Source organism: Haemaphysalis longicornis, unplaced genomic scaffold, assembly GCF_048455015.1.
Source record: "Haemaphysalis longicornis isolate Haplotype H1 unplaced genomic scaffold, Haemaphysalis longicornis Haplotype H1 scaffold_1, whole genome shotgun sequence".
Taxonomy (NCBI): domain Eukaryota; kingdom Metazoa; phylum Arthropoda; class Arachnida; order Ixodida; family Ixodidae; genus Haemaphysalis; species Haemaphysalis longicornis.
The window spans coordinates 136,083,945-136,107,739 of NW_027526203.1; the positions used below are offsets into that span (position 1 = coordinate 136,083,945).

A 23,795-nucleotide genomic window follows, 5' to 3' on the forward strand; every position below is an offset into this window, starting at 1 on the left:
ATCAAAGTGATTGATTCTTGTTAATAGATTATTTGTGATCCTTGGGTCTCATATGCATTTCGATTTTGCTTGTCTATGAAGAAAATTTGCAGAGAAGACTGCAAGAAAGTATTCTTTTTTCTATGTAATGTGTGCAGCGACAAATTCGCATAAAAAAACATTCTGCAAGAGGCGCCTCGTAGATACAGACAGAGTTACTGATACAGAAGCACTGGAGAGGCAAAATCCTGTTTAAAGAGACAGCCGCATCCACATCCGTAGCTGTCCGTAGCCACTGCACTAAAATGGCGTCTAATTCCTCGCGTGCCCTCCGGAGAGGTCTCCGAAATGTGTTGCATAGGTGAGTTTTCTGAGCTTTTCGGGACAAATTGAGATGGTTTGGCTAAAGATCGTATCTTTTGTCCCTTCTGATTGCTGTGGGTAACTTGTTGTTTTCGAACGTGTGGGTGAAGTGGACTTTTGTATCGATGATGCAAAAGGACGCTCGTCTGCACCCGTCGTACGTTGCCTTCTTCACTTTCTTCAGCGTGTATTGGCAATTCGATCGGCATTTGTACTGGGCCACACTGTAGCAGGGGCCAATTATTGTTTCCCAATTGTCAACACTTACTCAACAGCTCCGAAAGTTCCGCAAACTTGCGTTTTCCATCAGACTGGAGCAATCTCTCGCGCAATGCTCCTGGGCATCATTGAAGCGGGTGGCGGGATGAGGAAGCATTATTCTCTGGGCGCCTGCACGGTGTCTCGGATGCCGAAGCGTTGGGATCTAATCGAACTAACGAGGTCGCAAATTGGTTTCTCTTCCGCAGTGAACTGCCGTGTGCAGAGGGGATTTGAGCGCGTCAAACAAACATTCAGCTAGTCGGAATTTGCCTAAAACGTGGATTGAAGCAACGCGGTCACCTTCCCGCGGCAGTCTGGATTTCCCAGTGCCCTCTTGAAAGATGGGCGCGGTTTCTATGGTGGAAGGAGTCAAGAGCGTAATGGGCTGGTGTGTGGTGGTACCTCACTGCGTGCAGCAGAGGTGGCCGAAATGTTCTCTCGTCCGCTGAATAGTGCACTGTGCCTGGGAGTGCATCGGAGCGCTGCAAGCGGGAAGGCGGTTCTGGTAGTCCATTGGCAAGGCTGCCTCTCGCAGAAACCATGGCTGTGTGAAATTATGAGACGCTGTCTCCTTTTAATCCCGAAAGTGGCCGGAATCGGGCAGAGACCGCGTTCTTGCCGCCAGGCGTGGGTGCACTGGTCTCCTGGGGAAAACTCAGTTCGTGATTGACCGATATATAGGGCTGTCCAAGGACGAGCCCATATGAAGGGAACGGGGAGAGAGAACGGGGCAAGAAATGATGCCCCAAGTGGTTGCACATTCCAGAGGGCCTTGCAGTGTACAGGCACAGTATTCGGGACATGCCCTCTGTGGGCACGGCTGTCAGGACACACATGATGCAAGCTTCCTAGCTTTCGGCAGCCGTGCTCTGATTGTCAGTAACGTGCCACGGGGCGTTGCTTTTGTAGCATCCCGTGCGTGCCAATGATACATCTACGGCATTGAGTACGTCCCGATTGAGCAGGCATTCGCACATGTTTTCTCGGTGTGCTGTAGTTACTCGAAGGTGTGCTGTAGTTACTCGAAATGTTTTTTTTTTCTTTGGTGACACAGGCTTAGCCTGCTGACTGTATCAAAAGATTAAAAAACCATTCTGAGGGGCGATTATACAGAAGACGAACAACAAAAATGTAAAAACCGCTAAATTGGCCCGTGTGGCCTTAGATTGGTTGTCGCAGCAAAAGGAATGGTACAGGGGTGGTGCCTTACTGAAGATCATAGCAAGGTTGCTGAAAGCTAAATAACTTGCGTGCCTGTGATTATGGAGGGACGCGCAAGTGCGCCGCATTGGTCTCAGCAGCAGAGTGCACAGCGGTGGTTTTCGCCACGCACTCGCGTAGTCCGGAATATTGTGTCCATTCCCGCATGTGCAATCGACAGGAACACAGCAGTCCTAACCGAGGCCTGCAGAGCAAGCCAAAGGAATTGGTGTCAGCAGCCCATACTTTGGGTTGTCTGCTTCTGTGGTGTGTGGTATGAATGACAGGGAGACTAGGGCGTAGTCGGGGTTCATTTCCATCTGCGATAGCCTAGCCGTGGTAATGTTTGCATTAGAACAAGCCCATTTTTCCACGGTGGGCACATGATAAACAACTATGCTGCCATCAATCGTGTAGCAGTTGTTGAGTACAGCAGGTACGACTAATAGAAGCCTTTGCTTTGAAGGGGCCATTGCAGGCAAAATACGCTTGTTGAAATCGAAAGATAATCTGTTTTGTAGTGCCCCCAGCGCTTGCCTGGCAGCGAACGATGCTTTAGTCAGAAAGGGACAAAACACGGGAATACCGCCCCTGATCTCTGATACGACTGATCAACTTGGTCGAACTTTCAGTCAACAACGTGAGCGAGTGGTGCAGGCAAAAGTAACCACGTTTAAGGTAAGCTGGGTATTTGTAAACTGTTTTCTGCGGTTTCGCACGTGTCTAAACTGACGTTCTGCTAGCTGGAATTCTCGCACAAGCTTATCGACGTCTGTCTCGCGTAGCCTGCAATGTGAGTTGCGCGAACGTGAAACTTCTGACCTGGCGAGATAAATGACCGAAAGCTTAAAATGAGAATTTACTGCATAAACATGTTTATCAAGGAACCTCAAGTAGTCAGAACTTGAAACCAACCCGTCATTTACTCATCAAGTGCAAAAATGACTAACGAGAAGCAGTGATACAGCGCCGAGTCGCAGTCGCGCCATCACGCAGTTTGATTGCTTTCCTGTTTCTTCCAATAAACAATGCTGTTAACATTGTTTCGTTGATTGGGTACGCTCCGCTTTGGCTTACTACAAAATCGTTCACCAGTAAGTTGGCGGCTAAAGCTCTGGGTTGATTAGAATTGATGAAAACACACCGGAGTGCTGGGTGTGTTGTCGAAGCAGCCTTTATACCCCAGTTTTGTGACGTGCACGCTTCTCATGTTGATACACTGTCTCCCGCCTGGGAGAAAGTGTAGGAAATGAACACTGGATGGGCCTGCAGCAAAGTTTGCCGTGGCTGTGATTCAGCACTGTAGCTGATGGAGCTAATAATGTCCAGACTTTAACCTCTGGTTCTGTATGTACGCAGTAGGAAGTAGGGGTTGCTGCCTGAGGTTTGTCTTTTTAAAAACATGCGCCCACAGGAGTTTTGGATGTTCCCCTTTCCCATTTCACCATGCATTTGCGGTGTTGCACATGGTAGTGTGTGAATGGGCCTGTCTGTGAGCCCCCTTGTGCGTTAATGGGGAGTGCTGGGGAGGGAGCCTTCCCTGACGCTTCTCCCTGCACCCCGACAGGAGGGCCCTGTCCACGGGGGATCGGGTGCCGCTGTCACAGCCGCTGCCCGGCGTGCCACAGCCCGTGTACGCGGTGCCCTCGGCCCAGGACCAGGCCACCGAGGTGACCACGCTCGCCAACGGCCTGCGCGTTGCCTCCCAGAACAAGTTCGGACAGTTCTGCACCGTGGGAGGTGGGTAGCCACGTGCTTCCACTGCTGCTGCTGCTGCTGTGCCTCTGTCGTCTGTCGGTTTACATCAGGCGCGGCAGTTGCAGCGACACATTCGCACTGTCTCGCTTAATGCACTGAGCACATGTTTTCTCGGAGCAGCAAAAGTGGCTCGTTCATAGTGTACCAGCTCATTTTAAAGGCCAAGTGCACTCAAATTTGACTTTGCCCAAATTTCATCTACAGTCGAGTCCACTTAAAACAATATCCGAGTGCCAAGGAGATCCTGTCGTTACAATCGATAATTGTTTAAGGGGGTTGAGAGAAAAAAAAAAAAGACGAAACAGAGCTTACGTAATTTTATTTGCACGCAAGCAAGGACGTATTACTACTTACTTGCAGAAACGAAGCCATAGTCGGTCAGCTTTGTTTTCTGCATGCGAAGCTGGCCACATCTTTTTTTAAGAGCATCTATAGGGACTCCACCTAGCTGAGCGAAAAGTCCTTGGTGGAAATGAAGTCCCTGAGGGACTGCATTATGCTTTAGGCCTCCTGCAGAAGACACTACCTCAGTAGGCTGCACAACCACATTGTCAGAGTCGTTGCTGTCACCGCTGTCTGCAGCGGGTATCCGTGCAACAATCGCCTCTTCAATGAGGCACTCGGATGTTTCCAAAACATCTGCCCTGACGTCCCATCCGCGAAATGACGGAGGCAGTTGAAGAGGCATCCAGTCAAATTCAAAATGGTACACACGTGACACAACAACCGAATGTGCGAGCGAGCGGCACTAGCTCGCGAGCAGGTGCGGGGACGATGCCAGAGCGGCGGCACCGGGAGGGGGGTTATTGAAGGAAATCTGCTCTCCTTGTCCCTCCCTTCCTCGCAAGCGGTGCGGTCGACTTGTTTTCGGTGGGGTGGAAGGGATGAGGCGCATTACGGCTCGCAGTGTACAGTCAAACCCGTTTATAGCGATTGCAATATGCACCGCGATTAGTTCGATATATCCAATAGTTCGATATAGCCGAACCCGCCTATAACGAACTTATCGTTACAAGTTCGCAATCCGCGGGAGCCCCCCTCGCCCTCCTCAACTCCACCATCCCCGCATGCAAAAATGAACACAGTAAAGTAGCCGTTACCATACCCAAAATAATACATTTATTGCAAGTATTAAAGCTACTTTCTGCCTAAACTGCCTACTTTGCAAAGAAAAAAGCAGTGATTTTTGTTTTCACTTTCGTTTTGGCGGCTTCAACTAGCATAGCATTCTCTACACGAAACATTATTTGCACCAGTTCGAGTCCGCGTCCTCCAAAATCTAAGAAGCATTGGCAGAGCACATTGACTGCCGAAAGCGCTTCATTATAAGCGTTGGACGGTTTTCACTCGCGACATCGTCGGTAATGTGGGGGAGCTCTTCCCACAGTTCACGGATGCTGGTGTCTTGGTCCGGACTCGCTGAGTGCACGGGTTCCGTCGTTAGTCCCGCGCGTCGGAAACAGTTACGGAAAGTGTCGGGCGTCATGTTGCTCCATGCGAGGCGCAATGATAAGTCTCAACTCTTGCTCCGTGGTCGCGGCCAATCCACATCTCAATCGCCGCTCCGAGATAATGCATTTTGGCGGCCATTCTAGGCGCGCAGAGTTCGATATATCAGATGTGAATTTCGTTATAAGGAATATGTTTCCCATGTATTTCCGTAACTGAAATATTTTTGTTCGATATATAGCATAATTCGCTCTATCCGGGTTCGTTATACCCGGGTTTGACTGTATGCCATTGGCCGGTGGCAGCTCACATTGTTAGTGCACGCTGTGGCCGCATGCAGTTGTTATATCCGATGTTGTGGCACTGTAGCCTTGTAATAAGCGGTCTATTTTACCACAGAGAGCATACAAAAGTGGACGGTGCCATACTTGTTTATCGTTATATCTGATATATTGCTATAAATGGTATCGTTTGTGGGATTCAACATTTCACACACCAGTGATTTCCCACCCCGCAGCCATCCGCGCTCAGCAAACATGCCTTGCGAGCGCCGGCTGCGGACGGGTCCGTTGCTTGTGGAGACAGACAAAGGCAGGAGGCGGCGAGGGCAAAACATCAATGACAGCATTTATTGCATAGTGCAAATCAAATATACTGCATACAGACTAATCGTAGGCCATAACGGTAACACTGGGAGCGAGACATTAAACAACGCTAGAGATCGAGATGGTTCGACTCACCGATGGCATACCGGAGCAGCGGAGTGCTGCAGAGTGCGAGCGTGGTTGCAGTCTCCCAGCTCGTCCGGACGCGTCCTTTGTGGGGCGTTCCCCAGGTCAGGACCAGCGCGCCGAAACGTCCGCGCGCTACCGGATCCCCAAGACAAGAGAGCGTCCTCACGTCATCCGACAACCCACCAGACCTCGCCTTTTTGGTGGCGCTAGTATCGAGGAAGAACTGGTTCTCGGGTAAGGCAGAGGGGAAAAGGGTCAACACCTTCACCAGGGCGACAACACACCGTCCGGTCGCTGGCGCCCTCCCTTATGGTTCCCGTCGCGTGAGCGAGGCGCGTTCTGCACGCCGGCCGTGATGGGAAACTAGCCAGAAAGGGGTTCGCGTGAAAGTCGCGATCCCCACACGTTATAAGTGGGCTCGACTACTTGCCGTGGTGGCTCAGGGGCTAAGGCATTGTGCTGCTGAGCACGAGATCGCGGGTTCGAGTCCCGGGCGCGGCGGCCGCTTTTCTGATGGAGGCGAAAAGCAAAAATACGCCCGTGTGTACGAGATTTCGGCGCACGTTAAAGATCCCCAGGTGGTCGAAATTAATCCAGAGCCCTCCACTAGGGCACGCCTCATTGCCTGTGTAGTGTCGGCGGGTTAAAACCCTACAATCAAGCAACCGCAGCCAGCTTGCCTTCCCTTACCACGACTCCTCTTTCCTGGGCTGCATATAGTTTCTGGATACCTTTAAGTACACCACCTCCCATCACCGTCCTCGTAATAGTAATAAATCACGACTTTTCTTCTTGCCTAACACATTTTGCTAACGACGCATGTAGCAGACCATAGCAGTCTACAGCCGAAACTGACACTGTCAAAGGTTAGTAGTGGCCAGAGTTGCTCAATATACACCAGTTGGGAAGCTTCCCATAGGACCCCCATGCATCAAAAGCCGGTCCCCGGTTGCACTGCGGCAAACGGGCAAGCAGGGGCCAGTTCGACGAGCCTGTCGACTGTTGGCAGAGTCTGTCATCTGTCGTCGTCTGTTGGCTGAAGTAGTACTCACCCGTGCTTGCGGCTGCTGCCGTGAGTCATAAAAGGAAAAGCTCTGGAAACACAACTAAACGTCACCTAATTCAGTGTTCTCTAACCTGAAAAGCAAGCTCTTGTTTACTAAGTAGTGTTATTAGGTAAACGTTTGGCAAAGTGCAGTTTTTGCCATCCCCTAGATGCCGCGCCGGTACACTGGCACCTCAGCTTCAACAACAAAGCACGGGTGCTCAAGCCGCCCGGATTATGAAGCAGCGGAGTTTCGCGACTGGTGCATGTGGAAGTAGTATTGGAGGCGCTAGTGCCATCTGGTTTAAGCGGGCCTAACTGCACAGTGTAAATGGTCTATGCCTTGCGGTGCCCCATACGGTGAATTCTTTCTTTCGTGCTGACGTGCAAGTTCATGGAACTGTAACTGGAATTTCTTTTTCATGAAGGAATTGTGTTGATAGCTGCAGTTCAGCGGTGCAGTTATACCCTAATTGTGCTACTACACGAAGCACCTGTAGTTGGGGTCACCACATGAGGGGAAAGTTGCCCCCGTAAAAGTTGCCCATTGCATTTTCATCAATAAAGGTAAAAGGTAAACGCGACGGGATAGCTTCTGTACGTTTGTTTTATGCCACACAAAAATTGTGTGCACCCTTTAGAGCGAGTCTTTTGCTTTTGCACATGTTTCTGAAGAAATTCTGTTAGTGTTCTTGTTATATTAGCTTCATTTGGCAACTGTCGGAACTGCAGGGATGAACGTGGCAATCGCTTTGGAGCCGAGAATAACTGTTTGCAGCTCCTAGAAAGTGCGCGCGTGCTCTGTGCCTCTTGCCGACCCCTGGTCTCGCCAAGCAGGGATGGCCCGCCACTTTCCACCCATTGTTTCCCCCATGGGCGCACAAAGGCGTCGCTTTGAGGTGCGTGGAAGCGCGTTGACTGATGATGAAACTCGGGCGCTCGCAGAGGACGTGCAAAGAGGTGGCGCCGGGGTGGATACGCGTTCGCGGGTGCATGCATAGTCAGGGCAAGCCAGGCCGGGCTGCCACAGGGGCTCGGGTGGAGGGCGCCTTTGGTGGGCCCATGGCTCCCACCAGTGGGCACAGGTCGGGGTGGTTCCGTGTGTGCACTAAGGGGCCCTCTGTCCTGTTGCAGTGGTGATCGACTCTGGCTCGAGGTACGAGGCACCCTACCCCAGCGGCATCTCACACTTCCTGGAGAAGCTGGCGTTCGGCGTGAGTGCCTCCTGGCTTCCCTTGGGGCCTTAAGCGTCTTTTGCCCCGGCTCGAATTGGTGCCTCAAGCTATGTCGTACAATGTCTGGCTTGTCTTGTTGGGGCCCCTGACAGGTCCAGAGCATCAGCGCTTTTTTTTCCCCATTGCTCAGTGCCGCTAGCACGGCCATGAGTCAGTCTGCACCACGTGGCATTTGTTTGCCCATGGGCACTGCTGCCATTTTGTTTCTGGGCACCTCTGTCGGCAGCGTGGAACCTGTTAGTAGTGTGTATTAAGCTTGGTAATGTCAGCAAAGCAAAAATAGCTCACGATTCGCTTTATATGCCATCTAAAAGCCAATTAACAGCAGCTGCTTCGAGATGACACCTGGTCATCCGCTCACTCGCATTTAATTGATGCATGTTGCAAATCTGCCTTGCCATCCGAAAAGGGCACAGGCAGTGGCCATGAGCCAGTCTTCTTCTGGCATCATTGCTCGCGAGATAGTGAGGCGTACCGCAGGCTTGGGTGAAACTTTGGCATGTTTGGTTTACTGTTGTCGATGGCCAGTACATCTTTTCCACAATTTCACGCTGAGGTAATTGGGATTTTAACATTTCAACAATGCTGCACTGTTGTTCTATTGGCTGCTTGAAAAGAAAAAAAAAATTGCCTACTGCTGTCTACAGCTTAGCTAGCAAATGCTTTTCGTGTGTCGCGATGCCTCATTCATTTTTGCTGATTGCATCACAGTACGCTTCGAGATATTGTGGAGCACAGAAAATGCGCAGGTGAAATTTGATCACTAGCGTAGTGGATGAAACCAGTGCAAATAGCTAAGAAGCTGCGAAGGTCACTGTCGGACACGTGCCTTATCTCGTTGCTGCCTTCTGTTCCCCACCAGCATCTGTCATCTGCTGTTGTGTCCATGACTGTGCATGGGGATTTAATTTTGTTGTTCGCCTTTTTTTAGAACTCGAGAGTGTGTAATGCTTTTGTGGTAACGGTGGTTCTTTACCAGGTTAAAAAATAACCAAACGGAGTTTTGCTTGCTCGAGTGCTTCTCGGAAGCAGGGGAATTTCTGCGCTCCTTTTGGTTGGGTCGGAGTGGCCAATCCCAGCAGCAGGCGTTGGGGTGACCCCCTCCTCCACCATCTCAGGTCACCGGGGTGTGGTGGGAACGTCATTTCAGTCAAGTGCCTCTCCCCGTTTCCGTGGTGTCCGCACGAAGGTGGGGGACGTAGGACAACCGCTTGTCAAACGAGTGGGCTGGGCTTGTTGCTGTGTGTCGCAGGGGTGGGAAGCAGGGAGTTGGCATAAAGCAGCCAGCTTATTTCCTCTTAGTGAAAAGTGGGAGGTGGAAGCGGAGCAAACTTTGCTTACTGTCAAGGAGATTTTATGTCAAGGGGTGTCCGGCATATTGTGTGCGCTGAGAGTGGCAGTTTGAGAGGGAAACTGGGTCGTGCGTTGTGAATCGGGAATTTTAGTAGGAGTTTCAGTGGCAGCTAGGTAGAGTAAGTGTTTTGCAAAGGAAGAAATGAGTGCCTGCCCATGCGGTGGTGCTGTGCTGTTTCCTCGGAAACTTGGCCAGTCCCAAGTTGAGCTGCCAACGAATCCCCGTAACCTTTCATCGAGTTGCGTGTGGTTGCACAGGCGGGGACTGGGAACTGCCCGCTTGATGGGGAACAGGTTGGTGGAGCTGCCCAGAGCAGCACTGTGGTGCTCTGGCCCATGTGAGGTGTGAGCATGTGCACTGTCTTGTGCGCCCAAGGCTGTTGGCCCCTGGGTGAGGGAAGGCCTCTTCCTCGCAGTCGACGCGGGAGTTCAAGGACCGCGACGCGGTGCTCCAGGAGCTGGAGAAGCAGGGCGGCATCTGTGACTGCCAGGGCTCCAGGTGAGAGTGTTCCTCCCCTCGTGGACCTGCTGCTCTCCAGCTATGTGTGCCCTCGTGGGATCTGCACACACTTGCTTTTTAGCCAGGCTTATGGGAAATGTTTTGCAATTCGGGGGACGAATTGCAAAGCATGCTTTCCGCACTGGGCGAACAGAGTAGAACCGTGGGCCTGAAAATTAATATGCAGAAAACTAAAGTAATGATCAATAACCTCGGGACAGCACAGCAGTTTGAGATAAGTGGCGAGGCTGTGGAAGTGGTAAGCGAATATATCTACTTAGGCCAAGTTGTGACCCTGGATCCCAACCGTGAGGCAGAGATAATTAGAAGGATGAGAATGGGGTGGAGTGCATTCGGCAGGAATTCTCAGATAATGAATAGCAGCCTACCATTGTCCCTGAAGAAGAAAGTGCATGAAAGCTGCATCTTACCGGCACCCACCTACGGGGCAGAAACTTGGAGGCTCACTAAGAGGGTTCAACTTAAATTGAGGACGACTCAGCGGGCAATGGAGTGGAAGATGATAGGCGTAACATTAAGGGACAAGAAGAGAGCGGAGTGGGTCAGGGAACAAACGCGTGTTAAGGACATATCAGTAGAAATTAAGAAGAAGAAATGGATGTGGGCAGGGCATGTAATGCGAAGGCAAGATAACCGTTGGTAATTAAGGGTAACAGAGTGGATCCCTAGAGGAGGCAAGCGTTGCAGGGGGCAGCAGAAAGTGAGATGGGCAGATGAGATTAAGAAGTTTGCGGGGATAAATTGGTCGCTGTTAGCACTGGACCAGGTTAATTGGAGATTGGGAGAGGCCTTTGCCCAGCAGTGGGTGTAGACACGCTGGTGGTGGTGGTGGTGATGATGATGATGGGAAAATTGCACATATGGTGTGCTCCCCGTGTCGCCCGAGACAACCCGTAGGGGCATGTGCACAAACAAGCAGACTTTGGCCGGCAGGCCCAGTGATACGCAAGGCAGCGCGTGGCTGCCGCTCTCTTCATTCTTTGCTCTGCTCGTCTTTTCTCTTCCCTAATGGAAAGAGCATTTGGAGTGGCCAGTGCTGCTGTTTGCAAAGTGTTTGAAGCTTTGAATGTTTGCCCGCCTAGCCTCACGGTTTTCTGTTGGCTGCTGCTTGCACGCGTCAGGGAAGCCAGTGTGTGTGTGAAGAAGCCAGGCGCATGTTTCCCTTTGGGTGTAGCGGCTCTGTCCGTTGCCCGGAGCAGGGTCGTGCCGGGGCCCGGCTCGGATGTCGAGGCGCACCCGGTGAGGAGGGGGGCCCCTTGTTGCAGGGACACGATGATCTACGCGGCCTCGGCGGACGCCCGGGGCCTGGCGCCTGTGGTGCGGCTGCTGGCCGACGTCGTGCTGCGGCCCCTCTTCAGGGACGACGAGGTGGGCCAGGGCTGCTCTTGGCGGGGGGGAGGCCACTGCTCCCTCGCTGTAGCGATGCACCAGTGGGGAGGGAGGGAAGGGTCAGTCCCCCTGCGTGGCAGCCGGGCTCACAGGGGACCGAGGGGGCTGCGGGGTGGGCCCTTCCGGCCATTGCAAGCCCCAGCTGCTGTTGCGGCTGCTCCCAGTGGGCATGGTGTGCTCCCATCTGACACCATTCATTGGCAATGGTGGGCAGTGGAATGTCCACGGTGCCAGTTTCCCGGGGCAGCGAGAAATGCCAGGGTCATTTGAAACCAAAGGAGGAGCTGATTAATGCTGTCATCAGAAAACAAATTCAGCTGAGCACGAGGTCGCGGGTTCGATTCCCGGCCGCGGCGGCCGCTTTTCTGATGGAGGCGAAAAGCAAAAACGCCCGTGTGTACGAGATTTCGGCGCACGATAAAGATCCCCAGGTGGTCAAAATTAATCCGGAGCCCTCCACTACGGCGCGCCTCATCGCCTGCGTTGCGTCGGCGCGTTAAACCCCACAATCAATCAATCAATCAATCAATCAATCAATCAATCAGAAAACAAATTCAGGAAGCGTAAACGCGTGGCTAGTTATTTTTCTCTGCCTGCGCCTGCGGCAGCCTGTAACGCTGCCTATCACCGAGCACGCATTCTCGAGGGTTCGAGCAACAGGCATGGGCTCCTTCACTAATTGTGTTAGCCACACAGTAAATGTTATGCGAGGGGAGTCTTTCTTTGCTGAGTTTTCCCATCCTTTCACGTTGTGGGACACGTTCTTGCGGTTCACGGCGAGCCTCATAATGTGGGAACATGTTTGAGGTTCCTGATGTGTGCAGTTATGCCATATTGGTTTGTTCTCATTGCTCACGTGTCAAGTTTGGTTAATGTCGAACATTACCACATAATGAAAGAGGCGTTCCGTAAATCGTATTATTTTGTTGTACTATTTTTAAAATTAAAAATGGCAACTGTGTTAGTTTTCCAGGGGTTGTTTAAATCTGCATACTGTTCATTCTTGGTGTGTCAGAAATTGGCAGCAAGTGCTGCATTTTGACACCATGTTCACGAAACGTGGGCAAGCTGGCTGGACTGCCATCAAACTCAAGACCAAATGGGCATGGTGCTAAATTATGATGGTTTTCAGATTTCGGTTTACCATACTACCAAGCTATAGGCAGTAGAGTAGAACATCGTTACAAGAGACTCTTGGTTATACCGTGTTTGCCCGGTTCTAATGCGCACTTTTTTTCGCTAAAGGTAGCTTAAAAATTTGCATCCGTTACAATCAGGCTTAAAACCGAAGTCAGCTTTCAACATTTCTCGCCGTAGTTTTAATGCCAGCAGGAGCTGGACAAGCAAGTTTATGATGCACAAAGAATTTTTGCTGCTTCATTTGAGTGTGTGAAATAAAATGTTGTTTGCCAGGTACGTGATGTGTCTTTTACATCTGCGCAATTGAATCAAAATCAAATTATTTTTTCAAATTTTCATAAGTAAACTTACTTGCGCGTTACAATTGTGTGAATACAGTAAGAGACATTTGAAAACAGTTTGGCTTCTTTTCCTATGTTCGCCATGTGAGCAACATACAAGAGACACTCCACTACTAAGGCTTTGCATCCAAAAGAACGCAGAGCTTCTGGGATTTTTTGAGGAATTTCTGTCTGCTGTGCTGTGACTAGGTTATAGATCATGTAGTCCTGGCGCAAGTAAATGGTGCCGTGGAGGGTGAACCAGGGGAGGAGCATGACGATGAGGACATTGCAGGCAAAAAGTGTCGGCAGATGAGGCTGACCAACATTTAAGAGCACTTTAATGCTACTGCGAGCAACAGGAAGGCTTGCGATGGGAAGTGCCTCTTCACTTACAGAAGTCGGGAAGGAAGCTATTATGAATGCCTTCTTCAGGCCATCCTGTGCTGTTTCCTGTCTAAATGCACTCTGGTGCTCATTTATAATAAAGCGATGTAGTAGTTGGTGTTTTGGTACTTTTGGTTAGAAGAGAGCTTGGCTGCAAGAGGTGTTTCTCGGATAGCGAGGTGTTATCGTCGCCAGCACCCAAGGATGCCAGTGCGGTGGTGTCTCCACCGGGGAGGATGGGTGGGACAGTGAGTGTCGGCCCCCTGTGCCGCAGGTGGAGAAGACACGGCAGGCTATCCAGTTTGAGCTGGATGACATCGACTGCAAGCCAGACCAGGAGCAGCTGCTCTTCGAGATGATCCACGCCGTGAGTGCTCGCTCCGCTTGTCTCGCTGCGGGCTGAAGGGCCAAGGGCTGGGCCGGGCAGGGCCACTACTACTGCCTGCTTGATGGTGCTGTCGCTGAGGGACAATTCATCTGGGTGAAGTGCTCAAGTAATTTCTTGCTCTCACTGTGCAAGGAGGTCAGGAAAGGTGTTAGCCGTTGTTGGCGTCATCTCTTACTTAGGCTGGCCAGTGGGGCTGGGATTCCAGACAATACCCAAACCAAATCTAAGTGTACTGCAGCATTGGTTACAATGTTGCGACCTCTCTGGCTAAAAGCTGTTACAGCAGCTTGATGAGGCCAGAGAGCCATGATACTCGAGCAAACAACACCACATGACGACACTTTGAACTACTCCTGAAAGTTTGCGGTGCAATGATAGAGAAAAAGAAAATTGCATTCCGGTACCAAGATTCTATAAGTAACTGCCATACATAGAAAAGCTTGTGATGCTACGTACAAATGAAGACGTGCACTAATAAATATATGAGGAGTTTTTTTTTTTTTTTTTTTTCAAAGTTAGTCAAATCCACATGCCAGAACTAAGTCGGATGAAACTATAGTTGCAAGAAAAACTCTGCAAATTTTCCCTAGAAAAGAAGCTGCAATGAAATAGGTTAGGCAAAACCCGGTGAATGTATACATAGATCGTATTTTGTATCGAAAATGAGTCAGATCCAGTTGTGGAATGGATCAACATGAGCCAAATCAATTTGCCCAATGGGAGTGTGCTTTCAGCGTGACAATTTGGACTGCTTTGGGGGTGTTCTTGCTATTTTTTTCACTTTGCGGAGCTGGCTTATCATGGAATGTGTTGTAAGAGGAAACCTTATTTGCTACGAAACTCATAAGATGCTTGTTGAGGGGTTCTGACAGAGCACGTTCAATAAGCGTATTTGCCTTCAATAGTTGGCTCATGCGGATCTGTCACACTCGTGCAAATTCTGACTGCATCGTTTATATTCTTCCATATACGGTCAGGACGAAGTGATGAGTTATGGAATAGCTGATAATAGTTGGACTTGGCTTTCTGCAGCTTGTGGGTGAGTTTATTACTGAGCCTTTTAAACGCTGTGAGTATGGGCACGTGTCGAGTGTGTTCAAAAACGAGCGATAGAGTTTATTTGTTTCATCAACTGTTTTCATCTGCTCAAGCCCAATCCATGGCTTTCTTACTGTATTACAAGTGCTGAAAGGTGTAATTAAAAAAAAACAGCAATTACACTGCTCTGTAAAGATTTGCAGAAACTTATCATATACGCTAGTATCTGTCGGCCGTTCAGCAAGAACACCGCTCCAGTCTGCATTTAGGGTTTTGTGCCTAAACAACTCTAGTTGTGGTCAGTTGTTCTCTGATAGTTTAAGGCAGAAGGTGAAGGTTATGATGTTCCAGTGGAATGCATATAGGCAACAAACATTGGACAGTGGTCACTTATATTAGGGTTAATGGTATTAGCAGCTTTCACCGGTGTTTCAGTACTTGCTGTGAGCAAGTCTAAAAGAGTTGAAGTGGTTTCCATAACATGTGTCGGTGTTCTAATTAGGTTGTGAGAGCCACAAGAAGTGATTCAATTCTCAAGTTGTCTAGAATGGATGTTAACCACCAGGAGATAAATATTGAGGTTGCCACCAATTGTTAAACGCAATGTGTGAAAGGAGGCGTATTGAAGAAGACATACAGGTGTACTCACGAAGTACATATTCAACGGCGAATTCAAGAAGTGCGGGCGAACCCACCTATATATAGCAATACTGGTTACAACGTTGTATCGATGTAACAATGAACAGCCGGGTCACAGTCAACTACTCCACATGTAGTAGGGCAAAGTTCACATAGTATTGCAGTAGTCGTTTTCCTCCTCATTATCGGTCAAAACATCGGAGCCAGCCAGTATCAGTGATGGGAGGCCTCTGCCATACCTAGTGTGCAAGCGTGCAAGGGCCCACTGGGGATAAGAGAGATACATCAGTAAAATGTGCTGTTGGGCTAGTTGGTGCATTATGACTTAGAAAAATTGCGCTAACTGGACCTACAGAGGAAGGAGGACGGACAATGCGCAAAGTAGAGCCGGCATCCGGCACCTGTGGCAGCCTGACCTGGCCACAGGGGCCAGGGGCATGGGTTGAACAAAGTGGTTGGGTGTTGTGCTGGGTGGGACTGGAACCCAGGGCCTGTGCAGTGTGAGTGGAGCAGGAGGCTGCCTGGCTCTAGATGACCCAGTGAACGTGGAAAGGTGGTGGCGAAATATCCCGAACTAACGGGATGCATGTGTCGCCTAGTCGTCGTCCCGTTAGTTCGCGCTCTTTTGTCACGTTTCAACATGCACCAACCTGCTCATTTACTCCCTATTCGAGTCAGTTTTGTGGCCTTCTACTTGGAAAGACTCCACGGCTGCAACGCATAGCTCAACAATTCTTGGCATGTTGTTAGGGTCAGCGTTATTCTTTACAAGCACAAAGATTGAATGCACAGAGAACTAAGGACAAGGCAAAGAAAGGGTACTGTGTCCTCGTCTTTGTGAGGCGCTTCTGATTTCACTGTTCTTACGGCTGCCTCCGCCGCAATTGGCCTCTGTCACGAGGCGTGCAGAGGAAGCCGGACATAGTTTGGCATGGGTCGGCCCTGTGGCCTGTGTAGCGCAAGTGTGCAAGCGGGTTAATGTGCTGTTCATTGCACGGGACGCTCTCAAGTTCCATTGCCACAATGCGGGCTCTCGGCGAGGAAACTCTAGGGTAAACGAATGCAGTGGAAACCAGCTAATTTTGATCAGTAGCGGCTGGCAGTGTGAAAACTGTTGGTAAGCACTTCCATTGGAACGCGCCTGGGAGTGAGCTGCAAGCATAGAGGTGTGTGGATATTCACTACTTTGAGTACCGTATTTACTCTCGTAATGAACCCACTCGCGTAATGAACCATCCCCCCACTTTTCTTCTTGAGAATTTACTTTCTTTGTCGCATTGAATAAAAAATACAGTGGGAATATGTTTCTGTCTCAGCATGGTTGCTGATGCCGTAGACGATCGCAGTAAATTGATACCACGCTACAGAACGTGCAGAAATGCTAAAAACGCATTTTCAACAAAAAGAAATCTCAACAGTGGCTGGAGACGTGAGCACGAATGCCGTGGCTCACAATTTAAAAATTGCGCGCTTGCGGAGCGCCACCTGCTGAACGCAAAACAAACCTTGCGCCATAGAAACGTCGCAGAGTGCAAACAAAGCACTAAATGTACTCTGCACTCCTCTGTTCTTGCTGTTCCTCGACGTTGCCGTTACGCTCCATGGTTTGTTGTTCAGCTGTGTTGCGACCTTTTTTTGTGCTCCTGGTGTGCGCCGTACGATGGGTCAGTGCATGGGCTGCACAGACGGTTTCAAACTGCAGGTGGTGGGGCATGCGTTGATGCACATGAAAACTGCGGAGCGCTTCAGCGTTGACCCAGTGCGTGTATGCTAAGGGTGGAAACGAGAGGTTTTTGGGCGAACAGGGATCGCCGTTTGTTTCTTGGGCCCATAGAGGGGAAGTTTCCCGTGGTCACAAAAGATATTTTGGAGTGCCTTGACCCCAGAAGACTGTGCGCTGTGGGCCGACAATAAATGTGAAGCCGCACGCAACTTCAGTGCGGAGGACAGCTTCATGACTAGCATCTTCGGAATAAAAAAGAAATTTGATTACATAATTACCTGCGTATTTTTACGAAAATGGTAAGGCTCTGAAAGCGCTTCTCTTAGCAACTTTACTGTATGAAATTTCAACTTTTAAAAATCTCTTGCAATTTTGTCCCGCATAGTGAACCTGCCCCCCAAATTTGTGCCGAATTTTCTGAAAAAAAGTGGGTTCATTAAATACGGTACTTTGCAAGCAGGGTTTGCTGTTTGATTCGATTGGCAGTGCAGTTTTACCATTTTAAGAATTCGAAATTTACAAATAATTGAAAGTTGACTCTGCTGCACGAGATGCAAGCTTTCAATCCTCGCCCCTTGCTTGCCTTTGTGGGTTGGCTCTGCCGCACGACACCAAAGTTGCGCAAAAAAGTGCAACACATGTAAGCCATGCACAAAACCAGCGCTTACCAACGCTAGCTGAAGTGGAGCTCAACTCTTGAAAATCGGTGAGCTCAAATTTCTTGTGAAGGTAGGTGCATGAGTGGGGAATTGAGTGATGGCTTGTAGTGAGGTCGTACCAGCCACCACCCTTGCTTCAGTGACTGTAGGGACCAGTCAGAAATGTACTGCCCATGTTCACAGCATGTTGGTGCGCCAACATTTCTTACTGGCAACATCTGCCAAAACTGTGCTCCCCCATCTCGTCTTAATGCTTCATTTCTAAGTTTTCTTTCACCATTTTCTTTCCATTTAACTTGCCATTCTGATGTGTTGAGTTCTGACTGCCGAGTTGCCGGCAGCTTTGCGTTAAACGCCCTAAAGCAAACTTATTTGAAAGTGTTTGATTCTGTTGGTATCTGATTGGCCGAAGGGGGGACAGCATTGGTGCTTGGCACCAGGAAGGCCGCCAGGCACAAGCCTCTGCACGGCTGTGCAACGTGTGCTGAGCGGGTCGTGCGTGGCCGCCCCCGTGCAGGCGGCGTACGCGCACAACACACTGGGCCTGCCCAAGCTGTGCCCACGGGAGAACCTGTCCGCGATTGGGCGCCAGGTGCTGTACACCTACCTGAGCCACCACTTCACACCCAGCCGCATGGTGGTGGCCGGCGTCGGGGTCGAGCACCAGCCGCTCGTCGAGACCGTCCAGAGGTGGGTGCTGCACCCGAGGGGGCTGGGGTCCCCTGGACACAGGCAAGGCGCTCACTGCCCCTGCTTCGTGTAACCAAACCCCGGTAACACTCTCTGGAAGGGAGCCTGTACACCGCCACAGTGACGACACGAGTTTGCTGTAGCGCCAGTTGGTATGGCAAGGCTTTTTGTGCATCTACATTAGGCGTGGTGAGCCTGCAAGGGAACAAATACCATTGAAATCTCTCTGCATGTCTGCAGACATTGGAAGGGTAGGTGTAGAGTTCTTCAAGGCGAAAGCGTAGCGGCACTTGTTAACCACTCTGACTATATTCGCGCTGTATTTGCGCCTCTTTCTTTGCTTTCATTTCTTTGTCTTTTGGTGCCGGTTGCTTTGAGTGGCTTCTGTTCTGCTGGGGCCATGCATACAACAAACATGTTTGTGCTATTCAAAAGATTTAGTCTTCTATAGTGCCCTCAGCACTTGTCCGGCAGCAAACGATCCTTAATTCACTGAGAAATTAAACATTTTAAGTCAAAATTTCAATACTCCTGCTAAATCGTGTGTTTTCGTGACGTCGACAATGACATATTCAGAGCAGGGCCTTAAAACTAAAGATAGCCTGCTGACCAGGGCTGCTACCATCTCACAGACGGCCATTTGGTTCTTTTTTTATCGGCCACTTTCAGTGATGGTGCTGCAATACCACTAAAGTACCACTGTTCGCACCTTGCTTCTGGCTGGACTTTATACCTTGCTGTATTTTTATTAGGGTTCATACTAATCGCTTCTTAAAAAGTAAGCTATGACTCGACAAACGTGGTCATGTGGTCAGTGTTATGTCAGACAATTCCAACATGTCCGACGGCTGTGTTAGGCAGTGTGAGCCGGCACAGTGCCGCACTAACTGCTTCGAGGTTTACATGTTCGTTCATAACTTTAGTTGTTCACCCCACAATTCTTACTGCTATAAAAAGATTGGGCCCTAAATTTAAGTGCAAATAGCTCATTCAGCAAACCTATAAGCCCTACCTAATTTGCGTTTGCTTTTGCGGGCCTCAGCCAATCGCACAGCTGGGCATATGACATCATAGGTTCTGTTGCAGGAAATGAGCTAGTGAGTCACATGGCCATTCCCTTTTTTCCTAATTATATAGCGTACCTGAGCGAAGTTTACGTTAAAAGTGGTGTCAGTATGATTCTAACGAGGCAATCTTTCGAACGAACGAAACGTCTGTTTTGTCTGCATGCTTTCATAGTGGAAATTGGAAATTATCTGCTATTACTAGAAGCGATTCAAGCAAGAGCGTGGTGTATTTACTCGGAAAGAAAAAATACTTGCCTCCTGCTAACTAAGAATCTCTGGCACTGTTGCTGCTCGCCGCCACGGAAGGCACAGGTTCGCAAAGCGGGCTTGAAGCCCCAGCAGGTGGCGCCGTGGGCTTAGCGCAGCCTGGGCACTGGGCGCTGTTATGGCTGAGGAAGGAGTGCTGGCCTGCGAGGTGCACAGTGGCTGCAGGAGTGCGGGTGGGTGCTTTCGCAGGTACTTCGTAGAGCAGCCGCCCCTGTGGGAGGAGAACCCCGAGCTGGTGCTGGACAACCGCATGGAGCCCGACCGCTCCCTCGCCCAGTACACGGGCGGCCTCGTCAAGGCAGGTGGCCCCCCTCTCCTCTGCCGCTTCACAACGGGCACGGCTGGGCTGCGCAGGCTACCCCTGTTGCAAGTGGCCGTCTTGGCTGTGGGCATGTGCCCTGCTTAGTGACCCTGGCCGCTGGGTCAGTCAGTTTCTCCAATTTGGGGCGATGAGCTGGTCAGCTGGGTCCTGGCAGGTGGGCTCTGCTCCAGCGTGACTGAACGAACACCTGCGCACATACCCGTGTGCCAAATTGATTAATATCCAAGAAGGGCAGTTCTGCAGCACTTCTTGTCGCTATGGGAAAAATGTCAGTGTGCAGAATTTTGCAGCGACGCGTAAGAAACTGCCGCCTCCACGATGTCCTCTGCTGTGTACGGGCCCAACTTTCATGCATGCACTGTCATGAGCGAAATGCGACCATTTTCACAGCGGACGTGTATGGCAGTTTTCTTGTTCTGAGTCACATTATTGAACGTCACATTCCAGTGTCTATCATTTATGCAGATATTCCGAGTGTGGTGTGTGCATTTAAATTGTGCGTTGTATGAAGTATGTGCTTTGAATTTGAATACAAATCGATTACAAATACAGTTAAACCTCGATATAACGAAGTCGTACTTGGGGCCGCAAATTTCGTTAAATCGAGAATTTCGTAAAATCGAGGTTTCGATTTTACAGTTCATTTAACCAGTTATTGGGGTTTTAACACTTTGGCCCTCGCCAGGCAACAACTGCTATGTAGTTACCTCTCCAATTAAAGCGAAATTTGTACTAAAACTGGCCGCGAAAATTGTGTGAATTAAGAGTTTCAACACTTGGGCAATGGAATTCGGATAGCCGACGGTAGTTCATGTGTCATCGTAAAACCGGTGCTTTTTTCGCAACGCCTTATTAAATATGATAGCAGACTAGGTTTCCACTTTTTCTTTTTTCATTTCGGTCACTACTAAATGCCGCTGTTAGTCAATTGAACCCGCGTCCATGTCCCGTGAACTTCACCCCGCCGAGGTGCTCGTTCGAAGTTACGCCTCTTTTCGTCCATTCAGTGGTAGGCTTAGGCGCGGCGGGCCAACAGCGGAAGGCTGCTGTGAAACTTTCGAAAGACTTTTTTAATGTACAAAGGCTCTGCAGTATGGGCGCGTGATGCAACCACAACACTCGAGATAAAGCCATGATTGCGAGTTGAGCGGAGTACACGCGGACCGCTTCACTGTGTGGAGCAGCGCTTACGTGCTCCGGAAAGCGGAAAGCTTACATTAAAAATCTTCCGGCCAAATTCGATTAAGCAATTACTTTTATGCCCACTGAGCCCTTACGAAACTGATTTCTCCGCACCACAGCTGTCTAATGAACGCTGGTGAAACGAAGATGACCACGTTCAAAGAGAGCAATTTATTGCCACCAGCACTCGATGTTCAAGCCGTAGTGAAGAAGTCCGTAAGCAGTGCTTGGCGTTTCTTGACCATGGGGGGCTTTACGTGACGCTCGTATGCTGACAGCGCTAACAAGGTCTTAAACATTCGTGTGCACCTGCGTGCCTCCGCAGAACATCGATGGTATCCATCACACTTCGGTGGCTGTCAGTTTCACCGAACTTCCTCAGGCTCTTGTTCGGAACACTTTTCTTTCTCTTGGAGTGCTCATGCTACTTACAAGACTCACCTAACGATGCACAAACAAAATATTAATTTGGTTATCAGCGAGCACAACCTAGGGCAGCAGCACCGTGAGCAGTGACGCGTAGAAAAAAAAAAGCTTGAAGTAGGCTTCGGTAGCCTAAGCATAGAGGGCGCTGGCGTAGGCAACGATGGAGACGTCAAAATAGTGGCCCGCACTATTAAACCGTATATGACCGCTAGCGGTTTGTGCAGCTTCGTTCTTCGCTTTTAATTGTTGTTAACCGTAGATTTCACCGCTTTTCTTTCATTTTAGCCTTCAAGAGTCAATTTGAGTACTGAATTTTTTCAATGTAGGGCCTGAGAGGCAAAATAAAACGTGCCTCGACCGGAATTTCGTTCTTCCTTTCTTGCCGTGACTTCGTTAAATCGAAAGCGCCGCACAAAATTACTTCGTAAAATCGAGACAAAAATACATGCATTTAGCAAAATTTTGTTAGAAAACTTGAAAAAATTCGTTATACCGCGAATTTCGTTAAATCGAGGTTCGTTATATCGAGGTTCAACTGTAACACAAAAAAACTGCCTAAGAATATCGAGTCGAATATCGAATATGTGTGTAGAATTAAAAAATACTAAACAAGAGGCTACAATAGTTTTTGTTACCTGTTTTAAAATAAATTGTTCTATAAATAGATAGATGTGAGGCAATGCAGTTGTGACAAATTATCATACAGGATTAAAAGTAAACTCCCCGTCCCGCGATGTGTTGTAGACGTACTGCTGCCACATGTCGACGGCACATGCACCCAAGTGGAGCAGCAGAATCTGCCACCTACTGAAGTTTGAGACCTCTCAAGCACCAATCGATGTAAACACAGCACGGAGCACGCCCAACAAGCATGCAGCAGCCAATCGAGGCCAGGCTCACGTAGGGTGGATTCTCCAGCTCTTACCATTCCAAATTTCTCTGCTTGGTTTTGTGGCACTCTGTGTGCTTCTCTTGGGTGCCTTGTCCGGGTATAGCATGACAAGTTTGTTAGCTCCCTGCGGCTTTGAGTGAGTACTTCACCACACAAAACGCATAGCAGTTTGCTGCCGGTACTGTTGGCAGAACCAGTCTTCAGGTAGCTTGCCTTGTAGCCCCGTACTAACTTCGCTGGTACACGCCTTGCGAGTTGGGCAGGTGAGACTTTGTGGCACAGCTAGCGATGCCGGTTAGAAATCATGACGGGATTTGACAGTGCAGTACACGTAGTTGGGGAGAGGGAAAGGAGTCTCTCTTTCCGCCCTGGCTGTCACAATCGTGGCCAAATTGTGTGCCCATTTCGTCTCTCTTTTGCGGGCGATGGCTTTGCGGACACAAGCACTGGACTAGTGTTGGTGTGCAGGCCCGTGCAACAGTGGTGAGCCCCCCCCCCCCCCCCCCCCCCCCCCCTGCGACCCGCAGGTGTCCAAGGACCTGTCGGACGTGAGCCCCGGCCAGACGGCCATCCCCGAGCTGGCGCACTTTGTGCTGGGCCTGGAGAGCTGCTCGCACCAGGACCCGGACTTCATCGCCTTCTGCGTGCTCAACATGCTCATGGGCGGAGGGGGCTCCTTCTCGGCGGGGGGCCCCGGCAAGGGCATGTACACCCGCCTCTACACCAACGTCCTCAACCGGCAAGTCTCTCTTCTCTGGCTGGAGCCACTGGGGGCACATGTGCGGGGCAGCTTTGCAGAGCCTGCGGGTCAGCTCTTCGTGCACCCGGGGCTTTTGTCCCCTCGCTGCTTAATTAAGGGGGGACGCGGCTTTCAACTTCGGAAAAATGACCAAAACATCGTTTTTTTGAAACCCACATATTCGGCTTTTATGTTTCCTATTCTGTGCGTCTGCAAAGTTTTTACGCTGAAAAGCGTCGCAAAGTGGCATAAAAAAATACTTTTGTCAGGCGCGGTGACAAACTATCAGCGCAAAAGGGCGAAAAAACGGCAATTTTCGGAGCGCTCTATCTCCGCAACGGTGCCACCGGGCGCGGCCATTTTGATATGGTTAGATCGGCCGAGCGATCGTCTTTCCGGTTCTGCTCGTCTCTTTTATCTTCGTTCATTCACAAACGCACAAACGGCAGAAAAGAAATGACGCACAAACGAAGCTAGAAACGAAGCTAGACCTACGTTTCATCGTCACAACCAAATAGATGCTGAAGCGCTATTGGTCCTCCGGTCGGGGCGCAGAACAACGACCCTCCTGATTGGATGTCGCGGGTGCAACGCAAGATGGCGGCCGCCTGAGCTGCGTAGCGAGCGGAT

General features: G+C 50.0%; 1 protein-coding gene across 1 annotated transcript in view; it reads left to right on the forward strand.

Annotated features, from left to right (window-relative positions):
* Window positions 1–208: 208 nt before the first annotated feature.
* LOC144180608 (mitochondrial-processing peptidase subunit alpha-like) overlaps window positions 209–23,795 on the forward strand; it is a 44,198-nt gene continuing 20,611 nt past the window's right edge. Inside the window, exons 1-9 of the mRNA XM_077708928.1 lie at window positions 209–340; window positions 3,371–3,543; window positions 7,924–8,003; window positions 9,794–9,876; window positions 11,163–11,265; window positions 13,408–13,500; window positions 18,098–18,270; window positions 19,794–19,902; window positions 22,954–23,165. Coding sequence (XP_077565054.1) covers window positions 285–340; window positions 3,371–3,543; window positions 7,924–8,003; window positions 9,794–9,876; window positions 11,163–11,265; window positions 13,408–13,500; window positions 18,098–18,270; window positions 19,794–19,902; window positions 22,954–23,165 — 1,082 coding nt within the window. The 5' untranslated portion in view covers window positions 209–284. The remainder of the gene's footprint in view (window positions 341–3,370; window positions 3,544–7,923; window positions 8,004–9,793; window positions 9,877–11,162; window positions 11,266–13,407; window positions 13,501–18,097; window positions 18,271–19,793; window positions 19,903–22,953; window positions 23,166–23,795) is intronic.